This window comes from Tachysurus vachellii, chromosome 24, assembly GCF_030014155.1.
Source record: "Tachysurus vachellii isolate PV-2020 chromosome 24, HZAU_Pvac_v1, whole genome shotgun sequence".
Taxonomy (NCBI): domain Eukaryota; kingdom Metazoa; phylum Chordata; class Actinopteri; order Siluriformes; family Bagridae; genus Tachysurus; species Tachysurus vachellii.
The window spans coordinates 15,508,374-15,525,195 of record NC_083483.1 but is presented as its reverse complement, the minus strand read 5'-3'; the positions used below and the strand labels follow the sequence as shown (position 1 = coordinate 15,525,195).

At 37.2% G+C, this 16,822-nt stretch overlaps 3 protein-coding genes across 3 annotated transcripts in view; 2 read left to right on the top strand and 1 right to left on the bottom strand.

Moving 5' to 3' along the window:
- The first annotated feature begins 22 nt into the window (after positions 1–22).
- dnajb1b (DnaJ heat shock protein family (Hsp40) member B1b) lies at positions 23–4,187 on the top strand. The gene is made up of 3 exons (XM_060860557.1): positions 23–444; positions 1,272–1,819; positions 2,172–4,187. Exons 1-3 carry the CDS (start codon positions 225–227, stop codon positions 2,403–2,405), a joined length of 1,002 nt encoding a protein of 333 aa, XP_060716540.1. The 5' UTR covers positions 23–224; the 3' UTR covers positions 2,406–4,187.
- Positions 4,188–5,627: 1,440 nt separating this feature from the next.
- The window catches only part of LOC132839095 (uncharacterized), a 50,200-nt gene continuing 39,005 nt past the window's right edge, over positions 5,628–16,822 (bottom strand). Inside the window, exons 37-43 of the mRNA XM_060859876.1 lie at positions 13,487–13,831; positions 10,211–10,450; positions 8,646–8,903; positions 8,274–8,534; positions 8,104–8,191; positions 7,986–8,031; positions 5,628–6,897 (exon numbers count right to left, since the gene is read on the bottom strand). Coding sequence (XP_060715859.1) covers positions 6,628–6,897; positions 7,986–8,031; positions 8,104–8,191; positions 8,274–8,534; positions 8,646–8,903; positions 10,211–10,450; positions 13,487–13,831 — 1,508 coding nt within the window. The 3' untranslated portion in view covers positions 5,628–6,627. The remainder of the gene's footprint in view (positions 6,898–7,985; positions 8,032–8,103; positions 8,192–8,273; positions 8,535–8,645; positions 8,904–10,210; positions 10,451–13,486; positions 13,832–16,822) is intronic.
- On the top strand, positions 14,398–15,448 carry si:ch211-196c10.15 (uncharacterized). The gene is made up of 2 exons (XM_060860571.1): positions 14,398–14,985; positions 15,254–15,448. The coding sequence occupies exons 1-2, from the start codon at positions 14,437–14,439 to the stop codon at positions 15,263–15,265; spliced, it is 561 nt and encodes a 186-aa protein (XP_060716554.1). The 5' UTR covers positions 14,398–14,436; the 3' UTR covers positions 15,266–15,448.

The window sequence follows — 16,822 nt, the reverse complement described above, 5'->3', positions numbered from 1 at the left end:
GATTGATATTTACCCTGCAGATTACAGCTGAGAAAGCTCTTGATGTTACTAGAGTTTTCTCGAACTTTCGGAAATGCTTCAAAAAGGGAGGATCCTGTTCCTGAAGAGTCAGAAGTTTAACACCAACAAGCTGAACACTACTGAAGCTTTAATCGAGGACGATTCGTACCTTCGTCAGACTTCTGGTGAGGTTTATTATTTTTAACCTGCAGGTTTATTTCTAGATGGTGAAAATGGGAAAGGATTATTACAGTATTTTGGGGATTCAGAGAGACGCGTCTGAGGACGAGATCAAGAAAGCGTACCGTAAACAAGCTTTAAAGTTTCATCCGGATAAAAACAAGTCCCCAAACGCTGAAGAGAAGTTCAAGGAGATCGCGGAAGCCTACGACGTGTTGAGTGACCCGAAAAAGAAGGACGTCTATGACAGGTTCGGGGAAGAAGGTACGCTGTTGGTTTAACTCAAGTCGTTCTGTTTAATTTGGGATTATGTAACATCCCTGTATGAGAAAGTTGGTGCGTTGTATGAGGTCTAATCCTAAATCCCGTTATAAGTGTACTGCAGCTTAAATGGTTTATAAACCGTATCTAGTGCCCTATAAGATCTCCATTTGGGTTGCGGATTAATCCTCAAGTCGTAGTCGAGGCAGTGGAGAAATCCCCTTATAATACATTCTCTGTAGTTCTCTGTAACAGTGACCTGAGAACGCACACACACTCTCACACACACACTCACTCACTCTCACACAGACACTCTCACACTCCCTCAGATACACATTCACTCACGCACTCTCACACGCACATACACACACACACACACTCACTCTCTCGCACAATAAACAGATAAACTTTAATTTCATGTTAAAGTATTGCTATACAACATGGCAATATTGCTAAACATTTAACGTGAGTTCTCACAAACAGCTTCTTAAACGGACCGAAAGTACTCGAGAGTCTAGCTTAAATATTTTAATGCACATTAAACTCAAACCTGTCGTTAAACTTTATCTTAGCATCTCTGTTCACTGAACACAATACTATGCTTTTCATTTAATAAACCAAAATGAAAAAAACCATTATTATTATTATTATTATTATTATTATTATTATTTGGGAAGTTAATAGTTAGTCACCTGTCTGATAATACACTGCAACTAACCATAAACCTGTAAATGTAAACACTTAAAAAAAAAAAAAAAAAAAACCTTGACCACAGATACCATGCACCACTGTATCTTCCATTATAAAATGAAAGTCTTTTCTTTTTGTAGGGCTGAAGGGCAGCCCTGGTGGAGGTGGTGCTGGTGGTGGGCCAAATGGCCCTGGCTTTTCATACACCTTCCAGGGTGACCCACATGCCATGTTCACCGAGTTCTTTGGTGGGCGGAACCCCTTTGAGCACATATTTGGTCGTGGCATGGGTGGTGAAGATATGGATGTGGACGAACCGTTCGCAAGCTTTGGCCTGGGTGGTGGGCACCATTTTGCGAGGAGGGGTAAAAAGCAGGACCCACCAGTGACTCATGAACTCAAAGTCAGCCTGGAGGAGGTGTTCAGTGGTTGCACCAAGAAAATGAAAATCTCACGGAGCAGACTGAACCCAGATGGCTGCAGCACACGCACAGAGGAAAAGATCCTCACTGTGGAGGTAAAGAAAGGCTGGAAAGAGGGAACCAAGATTACTTTCCCTAAAGAGGGTGACCAGAAACCAAACAACATCCCAGCTGACATCATATTCGTTGTGAAGGATAAAGCGCATCCGGTGTTTAAGAGAGACGGCTCAAACCTCATCTACCAAGCCAAGATCTCGCTCAAAGAAGTGAGTGTACTGCAGATTAGCTTATATTTATAAATTGGCACATTTGAAATTGTAATGTGGTGTTTTAGGCCCAGGGTTTTGGTTGTATGCCTATTCAGATGCTTCATTTCAGTGTGAAATCTAGACCATGTCAGAATGTTACCACGCAAATGATAGTACAGATTAGCTGAATTGCGTGAACACATGAAACACAAGTTGTTGGTTTTTTTTTCATTGTAATAAAATTTATTATTGTAGTATCATATATGTATTCGTGAGAGCAATCTAGATAATAACATTTACAAAGAAAGTAAGCTGGACATCAATGGTGGTGTTGTAGCTGTTTAACTGTTTGTCCTTGTGTTTGTCTCAGGCTCTCTGTGGTTGTACAATAAAAGCCCCTACTCTGGACAAACGCACCATTTCCCTACCAATGCAAGATGTCATCATTCGTCCCGGGATGAAGCGGCACATCACCGGTGAAGGCCTTCCTTTGCCAAAGAACCCTGAACGGCGCGGAGATTTAATCGTTGAGTTTGAAGTGAAATTTCCAGAGAGACTGAGCGAGGATGCCAGGGGCACCATTGCACGGGTTTTACCCTCATAATGTTTTTACATGATATTGCGTCCACTGACTGAAAGCTGTGATGCATAAAACTGTAAACGGAGTAATGCTAAACTGCAAGATGGCGAGTCCTCTGGTCTAGTCTTAAAACTCTGTAATGCTGGAGGATATTCCATGAAGTGAGCAGACCTGAAGAGGCAGGCTTATTTCAATGAGCCTGGCTTGTTTCTCTCAATTTCCTTTCTGTGAAGGAAGCTGAACTTAACTTTAGCTCAGCTACTGTGGGAATGTGTGCCTGACAAGGCTGCTTAGGCTGATGTTCAATGAATGATAATACGTTGAATTATTTGGTGCTTTAAATAGGCTGATGATTGATTACGCTTTCTTTTGGCCATTTTCTGGCAGGCCAGGCAGATTCTATGCCTTTATTAATACTCAGGATTTTTCTTTTTTCTATCATGTCTTGTAGCATTTAATGAACAATCTCTGCGTTGTGGGGTTTCTTGCTGTTTTAAATTGATGTCTTTGTTAGTTCTGATTTCTGTAGTTGATTTTCAGGACAGCACAAGTGTTTATAGTCATGGCATGAGCCTTGATTTATACAGCTTCTCTGGAATTAGCTTAAACATGTTGCACCTACATTTTTGTTAGTGAAACAAAAATCCATTAGGTTCATCGTTCATAAATAGCCTCTCTTTTTCTCTCCTGTATGCTCTTTGGCAGTTTGGGATTTTAAATATTTTTTTGTATATTTGTTGGTGAGCTAAGAGTCTTTTTACTTTGATTTTACTTTGGACACACTGAACACATTTTCATGCATTTTGATATGGTACAGATGTCCGTGCTCTACCTTACACAGGTGTCCTCAGTGTGACTCATCTGTGTTTGTGCTTCACTAATGGACAGAAAAAGGCAATGTTAACTGAAACAGACTGTGACTAGTGCTATTGTGCAAAAAATGTCAAATCTGGTCACATGGTAATACAAGTGGATAGCAGGCCAGAGTCTGATGCAGTTACTCCATGTTAGATTGATGCATTATATAGTTTTGCGCAATACTGAAGGATTGTGTGGGAGCAACCAGAGTATACAGGAACAACTTCACTGTGAAAATGAATCTCACAATTTGGCCAAAGATAGATAGTCATTAATACCTTGTGTATAAAAACATAGGACTTTATATCCAGATTGTTAAAACAAATGTGTGGGTTTATTTTTTTTGTACATGCATTTTGGAAAGCTGTAAGAGTAGTAAACTAGAAAATATAAGCTCAACATGCCATCTCCACCCAGTTTAAGCCTTACAGCTTTTAGTGTTTGTATGAATGAATGATGAGCTTAACCCTATGGGTGTGTGTTTTTGTCTGTGGATCATAATGAAGCTCAAGCAAAAATAATGAATTTTTTTTTCTCAGCACCTGAGAATCGTCATCTATCATGCATGTATCCGTGCTTATGACAATAAGAGCTGCTCAGTGAGACTCATTACTCTAGATGTACACTAGCAGGTTGTGTTCTGTGCAAGATCATCCAGATTAACAGTGAAGCCTTTATGGTTCTTTATGGGTACTAATTGTACTAATTTAGAAAGAGATGGCACAAAAAAAAAAAAGAAAATGAAAGTGCAGTCTCTTTACTGTGTTTATATTGTTTTAACAGTTTCTCATTTCTGCTTTAATGCTCTTTGTTTTTCTTTTCTTTAGCGTGGGATTTAATATAAAAGTGCCAAAAATGTATAATCTGCTCTGCAAGGCCAAAAGCAATGTAGTGTATAAATTACTCATTTATTTTGGGGAAAATAAAGAAATTGGCATTTCATATTTCTCAATGAGTTCTGTGTACATTTATTGAGGTTTATTACAAACAAGCTCTTTATCAAATCCACTCACTACACAGCTGGACAGTGTACAATTACTACTGTGTTCTTTGCAAAAGAGAATATGCAAATCTAGTTGAACAATGTTCTTAAAAATTAACTGGTTATAATAAACACATCTTTATGTACAATTAAAAAAATCAATCTGTATGCAAAAGAGAGCAATAATCTGTCCTTAGTATTACCATCTGTTAGCAGACCTGCAGCTTTGATGCTAGCCAAAGTTTGCACAAAGCCTTTTTGTGTGTGTGTGTGTGTGTGTGTGTGTGTGTGTGTGTGTGTGTGTGTGTGTGTGTGTGTGTGTGGTTACCTGTAAAAACATAGCAAGTTTTTACTTGATTGTAATGAAGTGCCAGAGACAGAACCGGAGTCATCAGCACACACCACATACACACACAGGAATGTAGTTATAGTGAGTTATAAAAATTAGCGCTGTGTCTAACCGTGTCACCTATAAAAACTAATGTTAATGGTAATGACCAGGTAGTCAAAGCCATATACTCTTTACATTGTGTGTATATATACAGTATATTAACGTCAAATGATGAATGTATGTTCGCTTCTTACTATAGAATTAAATGACCTCTTTCTTCTTGTGAGTGTTTCACATGAGCAAAATTGTGCATTCGTCAATTCTTATTTACTATAATTAACACTTTTACTACAAATAGTAGAGAACACAATATAATGCAACATGTATAAGAGAAATATTTATACAAAACCATGCATTTACATTTACAGAGTAAACTTAAAGAAGATACATACAAGCCGCTTTCAGAATCGGTGTGGCTTTTGAGACGCACTAAACGCAGGTAACCAGCAGATGTCGCCCTTGTGAGTATTTCTAGTCGTTTATGTCAAAGCTTCCAATCATCTAACAAAACTGAGAGGCCGTTTGGAAACAGAAGCGTAATTTGATTGGTCAGTTTAAAATAACGCTAATGTTTTACTCCTTTACTCCTTGCTATAAATAACTGTGGCATCATCAGGATTCAAAGTATAATCCGCACAGAAACAGCTGAGAAACTGTGTATAAAAATGATTATTTAGTAGTTATATATGTTATAAATTAGTAGTGTTTAAAAGTTTTCAGTGAGGTGGTAAATAATGGATCCTAAATAAACAAACAATCCAAAAACATTCACTTATCCCTCAATATTATAATTGTGAGAAAGAGGCACTATTGGAGAATGTCACAGGACATTTACAAATGAGAAAGTGGAAAAGATATAACAAAATATAAAACAAATCATACAGTCTGCTGTAGAATTTAGCCAAGATTATATGGGGATCATCTCATAGAGTTTAACAAATAAACAATGAAAACATTTTACTTTATTAAACATTTTATTTTTATTTACAAAAAAATATTTAAAATGTTCCTCATCATGAACACACAGCAAAACAACAAATATTGTGAAAAACAATAATTTAAAAAATATATTTTCCAGTTAATTTAAAAGCAAAGTAATATATTGGTAATATATTGGTATTGGTAATGTATTGGTCTTTGTTTTTATCTATCTTGCTAACTATTTATATGCTTCTGGAAAGGTTTACAACTACAGTATAGCTGTCAGAATTTTCTGCCACAAAATTAGTTAGGTCAGCCATTGTTGTCTGGTAAGGAGGTCTGTGCTGCAGTTGGTGTTCCAGTTCATCCTAAAGGTGTTCATTGGGGTTGAGATCTTGGCTCTTAAAGATTCTCCAACTTTAACACACCATGTCTTCATGGAGCTTCTTTGTGCATAGGACATTGTCATGCTGGAACTTGCTCTTAGTCATGCTCTTAGTTCCAGTGAAGGTAAATTGTAATGTTATGGTACATAAAGACATTCAGTATAATTGTAAACTTTTAACTGTGTGGCAGCGGTTTGTTTGAAGAACAGGCGTGAGGGTCGGCACATACTTTTGGACCAACTTTTGGTAATTGTGTAAATTATGAGTAAATCAGTTTCAAGTGTTATTTCAGAATGGACAGGATTTTAATACACAAGTAATCTGTGCATTAAAATGTAACTGTAAATGTGATGAAATGTTTTTGGAGTACAACAAACAATTATCCAATAGGATTTAAATGATGGAATAGGATTTTTTAAATAAAATGATCATGCTGAAAATGTATAATTATGAAAATAATGTATGTGATTAATAGCCAAAGAATTTCTTGTCTTCTTTCTTTAGCTGTTTTTTTCAAATGCCTATAACTGAGTAAATGTTCAGAGGACACTTGCCCTGAACAGATCTGTGGAATCGGTTTTCTTCAGCTGCTGTAAATCACAGAAGCAGGAGCATCAGATCTGCACCAAAAGATGATGCATTATTAAAGTGTAAAAGCATTAATTAGTTAAGGACTAATTAAGTTGTATTTAAGTGACACACATTTTCTTATCTGTAGGCAGCACCAGTGATATTAATTTTGACATTAGCATACTCCTCTTCATGCTCTTGGGTCTCTATCACTCTGTGATGCCGGTGCTGGACAGTAGCATACTGAACCAGCTCATCAGCAGTAGAGCCAGAGGCCTGGATTGGAGAACGTCCTGGCCTCCTGTGCTGGATACTGGCATAATGAAGATCATTCTGATTGACCAGGTCTGGATGAGGTGTTGGACTGTTGTTTGCAGGACTCACGTTAACACTGCTATAGGTACATTCCTACTGAGGGAAAGTAGGGAAAACATTTTGCAGGTAATCAATGAGCAAATCATCTCACAGTCAGAGTTAGATGGCTAGGTGTGTTTGTGCTATAAACCTAGCTGGCTATGGGCTTAAAACTATTTATTGTTATGTGGATATGTGGGTACACACATTTCTGATCACAGGTTTAAAATGAGAAAATCCACTCTGACGTAGGGCTGTCGCTTTTACAACTGATATACAAACATCCGAACATGAAAAATTCCTATTCAAGATACATTTTGGCAAACAAATATTAATGCACAGCCTAATCGCATTAGATAGCTTTTTAATTTTGTTGTTTAGCATCTGATCCAGCAGTGGGCATCCTAAAAGTTTCAAATGCCCTATTGACCAATCAGTAAATAAAGCTAATGATACTAAAATGGAAAATAACAGCAAGCAGCAGAGCAGGGGTATTCAAATATATTTAAATGAAATGACTAAAATTTTTAATTCATTTGAACTTGATTAGTTTGTCACAGCTCTACTCTGAAACACCTGGAGAGAAGAATTTGTCTAAGAGTTTTGTTTAAAAGTGTCAGTGATTTCCTCTAAAGTAGGTGTTTTTGGCAACGTTTAGTGAAGAAAATGTTTTAAATTTTCTGTCAAAAGTTATAAGAATGCTCTTTGTGTAACATTGATTATTACTTCAAATTTCTACAACTATTCATGTACCATTTTAACAGTAGTTGTTAACGCACAAAACATCCAAAACCTGGATAAATGTGTGTCATTAGAAAATCACAGCTAGCAGTGATGACGTAAAGGAGCAGCTTTAGCTTGTGATGTTTTTTCCAACATGAACATATACTGATTAAATGCTTTTAATAAAATGTTTTGGTAAAATATATATTTTTGGCTTCATATAGTTATTAGAGGCAGAACAAAAAACTATGTGCCCAGAGAAAGATCTGTGGTATAATTTAGAATACACTTTTAAAAGGAAATAAACAAACTACCTACCGAACTAACTAACTAACTAACTACATTAGTTAGTAACTAACTAACTAAGATCAAATCACCAAATCACACTGTATTATTCCATAGTGTTTTAATAGACTTGCCTGACTTGACTTTGCATCATCAGCTGTACCACTGCGTCTCTTTCTCCTATCAACAAAAATAATGTTATAGTACATGCTGTAAATATTAACATAATGACAAATGTATGTATTTGCTTACCTCATGAACGAAACACCAACAATTGCAAGTAAACATCCACATCCAAAAATGATTCCAGGTACTACATACAGAAGTGCACTCCTGCCCCCTGTGTACAGGTAAATATTAGTCAGCTGTAAATCATTCACTTTAATTGATGCTACTGTTCTATGTTGTAATAACTGTAATACCATTTAATGTGAGAACCACTTCAGGTGCTTTCTGACTCCCGTATATATTCTGAGCCACACAATAAAACCATCCACTGCTGCTGGAGGTCAGTGTGAAACTGTAACTCTGTCCAGATCCTACAGGTGAGCTTTCATTCACCTTATACCAGGTGTAGCGATGTACAGGTGGGTTAGCATCACTGCTGCAGGTCAGTGTCACTGAACTGCCCTCCACTATCTCACCAGAGGGACTGATGGACACTGAGATGTTCTTTGGAGGATCTAAAACAGACAAGATGGTAAGGATACAAAGGAAAAACCTACTGACAGGTCACAGGTTACTATGGGTAAGGAAGTTACATCATTGACCATAGTGAATCATCATTAACTCACACAGAACATTAAGAGACACAGCAGTAGACAATAGACCTCCATGTTTATTCTCAGCCCTGCACGTGAACTTTCCACTGTCCTGAGATCTGATCCTGCTCATGGTGAAGGTGTTTCCTGTACTTATAGAGGATCTTCCTTTATACCAGGTGTAGCTCTGTACAGGTGGGTTAGCATCACTACTGCAGGTCAGAGTCACTGAACTGTCCTCCATTATCTCACCAGATGGACTGATGGACACTGAGACTCTCTTTGGAGGATCTAAATATAGAATCATAAAATGCACATTGAAAGAGTTTTTCAACAATCAGACTATAAAAGTCATCATCAGTCATGTTTCACTGCAGTTATACATTACCTTAAACATTAATTTACCTAAAAGGAAACAGCAGTAAAATTGTAGAAAATTTCATAACATTGATGTTAGTGTAAGTGACATGACAGTATGAATACTAAAACAGTATGTATTCTAATATATAGGTGTGTATGAACTTTGCAGGTATGAGTGTTCTTGTCTTTATATATACTAGGGTTTGTCAGTGCAAAAATGCTAGCTTGCAAGTATGCTAATAAACAGCTATGCTAATGTGTTCTTATGCAGCTATGCTAACAGAAATGTATTCTAACATTCTTTTATATTGTGCATCCCTGATCAGAAAGCATCCAGTGAAACTTCATATCAGCTGATGACTTGTGTGAAGGACAAAGGTTTAGAGTCATGTCATAACACTTGTACTTGCTTTGCTGTTTGCTCCTGTTTCATTACTTTTGGGATTCATGTTACATGTGGATTCAGCATGAACTTTTTGTGTTGTTAGCAGGGCTATCAAGTGTCACCTATTGAGCGTGCCAGACCCTCATTTGGGTCTTTTGTCAAAAGAAAAACTTTTTAACTATTTATCTACATATATTTAATATGCCGCAGCACCCAAAATGTATCTGTCCGCACCACAGTCTCTATGGAACCGGGCAGGAATCAAGCGCATCTCCCCTGGAGTTCTTAGTCAAAAAAAGAAGAGGCTACACAATAGTTAATCAGAAAATAACACTATTGTATATGGGTAAGATTTAACGCAACAACCAATGAAAAAAAAACATTCATTAGAGAGGATATTTTCGATGGTGGGTTTGAACAAATCCTCAACACGAAACAGCTTGTCTCTGGACGGGACATTGTCCTCAATCATGACCCTAAAAATGTCTGGGCTTGAGCTGAACTGTTTTAAATGGGAGCAACGCTACAAATGATAAAGGAGTCCAAAAAGGCAACAAACACTTACAATAAACAATACCAGTCATAATCGCTCTCTCTCTCTCTCTCTCTCTCTCTCTCTCTCTCTCTCTCTCACACACACACACACACACACACACACACAGACACAAATTAATAAATGGAAATTGAACAAATACTTTGTATTTGGTTAAAATGTGGTCAGTGATCCTGGTGAAACATAGTTTTCTACTTTTTTTGTGTGTGTGTGGGGGGGGGGGGGTGTCACACTTGCCTGTCTTCAAAACTTGAGAGCCCTGTGTTAGTGTAATAAGTGAATGAATCAGTCTGTACTTACATTGTACATCAAGAGTGACAGCAGGGGAGCCATAACTTTGTCCCTGTACAGAACATCTGTAGCTGCCTGCATCCCCCTGGCTGACTGATGGCAGATGGAGCGGGTTAGAGGAGGAGAAATAACTTCCATCTTTGTACCAGGTCAACATTGGAGTCTTAGTCAGACTGCAGGAGGTTTTACATGTGAGAGTAACTTCATCTCCCTCAACAACTCTACCAGGAATCATGTCCACCCAGAGATCTGTGAATGAGAGGAAAGAAAGAAAACATGCAGTGAAGACTATGGAGATTCTTGACTAATTTTTAACATACATTATACATTATATGTATTCAATATGTATATTGTATATAGAGAAATCTTTAAAATAAACTCAGTAATACTATCCTTTGAGCCTAGGGCTGTCCTGCTAATCACTCATATTAATGATGATACCTGGCCACAAACCCATTAAATACCCAGGCTGTGTTATTTATTCTGTAGATAATTTCACCTGGTTGCTGTAGATTTGTAGCTAAGTGCTGCTACTGTAAACAACTACTGTTGTGTTGCTCATGTTAGATCGCTTATTTAAAATCCAACACATTCAGCACTGTTCAGATGTTTGTCTTTAAACTTGTACACCTGTATAATGTAATGATTTATAATCTCACTATTTAGTGTTAGCCAGAGAAACATGTTTCCTTTTTATCTTAAATCTCTTTTTTTAACTCTTTTTTGGACTCTCACCAGTTTGCCTACTGCAGCAATAGGAGCACAGAAGATGCAGTTTCCATGGCACTGCACTCTGTGCTCACACACTTGGACAATAAGAACACTTATGCATGTATGCTGTTGACTTCAGCTCAGCATCATTCCATCCAAGTTAATAGCCAAATTAGTAGATCTGGGCATTAACACCACAACTTGCAACTGGATTATGGACTTTCTGACCAACAGACCACAGCAGGCTCCATCTGCTCCAACACCATCACACTCAACACTGTTGTACCACAAGGCTGTGTGCTGAGCCCCTTCCTCTACTCCCTCTTCACCTCAGACTGCAGGCCTGTGAATGGATGTAACTCCATCATCAAGTTTGCAGATGACACTACAGTGATCATTCTCATCTCCAATGATGAGACTGCCTACAGGGAGGAGATCCAGCACCTAGCCACATGGTGCAATGACAATAACTTGTTCCTTAACACCTCCAAAACAAAGGAGCTTATTGTGGACTTCAGGAACGAGACAAGAGGCACACATGACAACATCCACATCAATGGGATGGCTGTTGAGCTGTTCCAGTTTCAAGTTCCTGGGGATCTACATCTTGGCGGACCTGTCGTGGACTACGAACACCTCCAGCCTGGTCAAGAAGGCTCACCAGCACCTCTGTTTCCTGAGGATACTAAAGGAAAATAAGCTTTCCTCGGATATCCCGGTGAACTTCTACCGCTGTGCAATAGAAAGCAAGCTGACCAGCTGTGTCACAGTCTGGTATGGGAGCTTCTCTGTTGCAGAGCGCAGGGCATTGCAGCGGGTGGTGAAAACCGCCCAGCGCATCACAGGGACTCCACTTCTAGCCATGGAGGACATCCAGAAGAAACGCTGTCTGCGTCGAGCTCGCAGCATTCTTAAGGACTCCTCTCATCCCGCCCATAGACTGTTTTCACTTCTGCCCTCTGGCAGGCGTTTCAGGTGCCTCCGGACCAGGACCAGCCGACTAAAGAACAGCTTTTTTCCTAGAGCTGTCTTTTTATTGAACTCTGCCCTCGCTGATCATACTGTCAATGTCCTTCATACATTGTTACAGCTCCCCCCCTCACACTTCGTTATTGTGCTAATGGACTGTTTACAAAATGGACGTTATTGCACTAATGGACTATTACACAAACTATGCTCACTTGCACACTTGCTCCTTTTTTTGCATTGCAGCTCACCATTGCCTTACCATAGTATATACAGTATCCACCTGATTTCTGTTTATAGTAACAGCAATATATTATATTAATAGCCATATATTTTATTTATAGCACATACCATTCTGTAAATTTCAGTTTACAGTATACTAATTGCCATCTGCATATTATATTCATAATACATATATATTCATCTGTATATTATGTCCATAGCACGTATATATTCATCTGTATATTATATTCATAGTACATACACATCTGTAAATTACTGTTTATAGTAATAGCCATATTTTGTTACATCCTTCTGTAAATTTCAGTTATAATTATGGCAATCTGTATATTATGTTCATAGTACACTCACATCTGCAAATTACTTCTATATTAACATTTTATTTATTTTATTTAATTTCAGTTATAATTATGGCAATCTGTATATTATGTTCATAGTACACTCACATCTGCAAATTACTTCTATATTAACATTTTATTTAACTCATTTAAATCTTGTAAAAACTGTATATCCTGCACTTGCTGCTATTGCACTCTGGTTAGACCTAAAATGCATTTCGTTGCTTTGTACTTGTACATGTGTAATGACAATAAAGTTGAATCTAATCTAATCTAATCTAATCTAATCTAATCTAATCTAATCTAATCTAAATCTACACCCAGATTTCTGTAAATCTGCTTTGGGAGATGTGTCTGTTGTTAAAAGTTCACTATACAAGTCCAAATAAATTGAACTGAAATGTAAATAAGACAGTTAGCTCATGTTCATGACTCTACATTATAATTAGCTTCAATAGTTGAGTGACACCATTTTATGGAAGCAGTTAATTATTGTTCTGTTTATTGTTAAATAAATATTCATACACTTCATGAACAGTATAGATATATAATTTGTGTCTAAAGCACATTTAAACTGGAAACTTTATTTTTTTTATTATTTTTATTATTTTCTATTTGTTCTTTGTAATTATTTATCAATTGCAAATATTTTCAACATATTTATTGATCAAACATTAAACATTTAGGTCTTGTAAACACTGAGCACACTAGTGACATCTGATGGTCAACAAGCTGTTAAAAATATTTGCTCACAGAAGGCTGGAAAACAGAGACTTAGAAAGTATTTAATATTTACAGACTGATGACAAGTTGGTGAAATTTATACATAGAAATAATGCTGCTGTTAAAAATATTTTATTATTTGTTATTATTATTATTATTATTATTATTATTTTATTATTTATTTTAATATTTTGTTTAAAAAAATGAAACTTCTTGAATAGAAAATGATGGTGTAAATTTTGTCAGTGTAAAATATTTTATAATGAATAAAGTACAGTGTGTTATGATTTCAGCTGATGTAGCTTACCTGTGACAGAAAGGTCAACTCCATCTTTACCTTGATACTTTTCTCCTTTGTTTGTTAGAAATCTGAAGTAGTATTTGCCTTGGTCCTGTTCTGTCACATCACTCAGTCTGAGTCGGCAGTCATTCCAGTAGTCTCTGAGGTATTGAATCCTGTTTCTGTACTTTGGGTCTGAATACAGATCAGGAGGCTCTTCATTTGTAACCAACTGTCTGGTCCAGAAAGTTCTCTGAACTGTGTAATCAGTTGGATATGTGTATGTGCAGCCCATGATCACTGTCGATCCCTTTAGAGCACAGATGGAGCTCGGTGTATAAGTCACACTCCACTTCGACTGGGACACGACTCCTGCAACACAGAATAGAGAAATGTGTTGATGATGCAGGGCTCTCAAGTGTCACGCATTGAGAGTGACAGTCACTCATTTTGGTTTTTTGTCACAGAAAAACTGAAATCATATATTTAAGCATAAAGAAACAAACTTTATCATATATTTAATAAGCCGCAGCGCCCAAAATGTATCAGTCCGCACTGCTGTCTCTATGGAACCGGGCAGGAATCAAGCGCGCGGGGGTGGGGGGTGGGGGGGGTTGGGGGGTGGGGTGGGGGGGGGGGGTGTTGTGGTGTTTTGAGCTGAGACAAAATAAGGGGTCCACTTATTATAATAAGTTTTAAACTGCATGGTTGCCAAACATTGTTAGCGATACATTTGTAAAGACACTTTTGGAGACTTTTAACAACTGTTTTGTGTTCGGATTATGGAGATGGAGGACTCTGTGGAGATGGAGACTGAATCAACGAAAGAAAAGAGGTGTCGTAGGGATCTTCATTCTTATGCCTGTAAAGCGTCTGAAGGGGGTACCTGTAACACCAACCCCCCTTTGGCTGAAATGCAAGAGAACATTATCCGCGTTCTGACGGCCAAAATTGATCAAAGAGCTGATCAAATTGATATGGCAGTCAAACAAAACACTCTACAAATCGAAGGACTTAAAAAGTCACTTGAGTACTGCTATCAAGAAATCGCTGATTTAAAGAAGGACAATGCATGTCTCAAAACACAGTGTGTGGAATCTCAAAAAAAGATTCAAGTAATGGAACAGAAGCTGAATGATGCTGAGCGATATAACAGGCGATGGAACTTGCGCCTTTACGGAGTCGTCGAGAGATCAGAGGAAGACGTTAAAGCGGTTGTGAAAGAAATATGCAGAGAGATCCTTCCAGTAGCCGAGTGCACGCTTGTGACGGGTGCCATCGATATAGTCCATAGGATCGGCAAACCTCCAGAGATGAAGAACAACGTCTCATCGCGACCAATCATCATCAGGTTTCTTTCACGGACGGCAAGAGACTTAGTGTGGAGATTTGCCAAAGCTAATGAATATTTACAAAGAAAGCATCTTCGCTTCAAAGAGGACCTGACTGCTGCAGACAAAGAAGCACGTATCAAGTTATGGCCTCTTGTAGAAAATGCACGCAAAGAGGGAAAGAGAGCATACTTTGTAGGTGATAAGGCTTATATAGATAAGAAAGAGGTTCGAGTTAACTAAGGTCTCGTTAACTGGAACTTTTTTGATCGGAGAAAGCAAATTTCCTTATTTTCGAGTAAGCAATAGCCTACTTATGTAGGCTATATTGGTAACAAGTTGCAGTTATGTTAAGAATGGCATCTATATAATCTACTTAAAAATGTTTGAAAAAGTGTTCATATGTAACGGTAGATAATCTGCATTTACGCACTGACGGTTACATTTTTATTATATGTTGCAGCGGATTATATAGAAGATATTTATGCAACAACAGCAAGTTAAAGACCCTAGTTTAAGAATTTATTTTTTTGTTATAAAAAGGACAAGTGTAAGTTTTCATGTCTATTTCAGTTTTTTCGATTAATGCCAGAGGTTTACGTGATCCTTTGAAAAGGAAATCATTATTTTTGTATTGTAAAGGAAAGGGTGTCGATTTTTATTTAATTTGGAGAAAAGGAATGGTGAATTGACTTCTTTAAGCAAGTTGTTATTTAATAATACAGTTACAGAGGATGGGAATAAGATATCAAAGTTTGTTACTCAATTTTATAAAGACCTGTATACTTCCAAATTTGTGTCTCCTGATCTGAATGACTTTCTGGATAGTGTTAAAGACAAGGCCAAAGTTATTGGTGATGATTTTAAATTGTTTTGTGACGGTAATTTAAGATTAGAGGAAGTTAAAGAGTGTATAGGCAGCCTCAAAGATAATCGTTCTCCAGGTAATGATGGACTTGTTAGTGAGTTCTATAAAATGTTTAGAGATAAATTAGCTCCCTTCTTGTTGGCTGTCTTCATAGAATCTGTTGAAAAGGGGGAGTTGCCCACTTCTTTAAGACAAGGCGTTATTACATTAATTCCAAAACCAGATAAAAATACTTTATATCTAGAAAATTGGAGGCCCATTAGTCTATTAAATAATGATGCCAAACTATTTGCTTTAATTTTTGCCAAAAGACTGAAAATTGGATTGGAAGCTATTATAGATGAGGAACAGACTGGATTTATTCAAGGACGGCACATTAGTAATAATATTAGATTAATCCTAGATATGATAGACTACAATGAATATGTCTTAGATGATAGTTTTATCCTTTTTATTGATTTTCACAAGGCATTTGATACCATAGAGCACAACTTTTTATTTAAAGCAATTGACTTTTTTGGGTTTGGCTGTTATTTTCAAAAAGCTATCAAAACTCTATACAAAGGATGTACCAGTTCTGTGAAATTAGCAAGGGGGACATCTGGAAGATTTGAAATAAATAGAGGGATTAGACAGGGATGTCCGATCTCTCCCTTTTTGTTTTTATTGGCAACACAAATAATGGCTCTTCACATCAAAAAAGGACATTTTCAAGGAATTACAACATTAGGAAAAACATTTAGGTTGTGTCAATTTGCAGATGACACTGCCTTGTTTGTGAAAGATAGGAATGAAATCAGTAAAGCAGTGAAATGCATAAAAGATTTTTCAGGTGTATCAGGACTAAGAATGAATGTGAATAAGTCAGTTCTGTTTCCTCTTAAAGATTGTAATTTACCCAATCTTTGTAATATTCCAATTGCAAATCAAGTAACATATCTAGGAGTTGTTATATGTAAGGATGAGTATCTGCGTAATAGTTTAAACTTTAATCCAATTATTAACAAAACAAATAAGAAGTTTAATATGTGGTTACAAAGGGATTTGTCAATTCAGGGGCGGGTGCTTTTGTCAAAAGCCGAAGGAATCTCCAGATCAGTATATGTGTCATTATCATTAGACATTCCACCCAAAGTTACCAAACAATTAGATAGAATGCTTTTT

Bases quoted from the DNA above. Each gene is read 5' to 3' on its own strand.
- dnajb1b (XM_060860557.1), top strand. From the start codon at position 225: ATGGTGAAAATGGGAAAGGATTATTACAGTATTTTGGGGATTCAGAGA. The intron at 445-1,271 runs GTACGCTGTTGG...TTCTTTTTGTAG, and splicing joins TGACAGGTTCGGGGAAGAAG to GGCTGAAGGGCAGCCCTGGT. The intron at 1,820-2,171 runs GTGAGTGTACTG...TGTTTGTCTCAG, and splicing joins CCAAGATCTCGCTCAAAGAA to GCTCTCTGTGGTTGTACAAT.
- si:ch211-196c10.15 (XM_060860571.1), top strand. From the start codon at position 14,437: ATGGCAGTCAAACAAAACACTCTACAAATCGAAGGACTTAAAAAGTCA.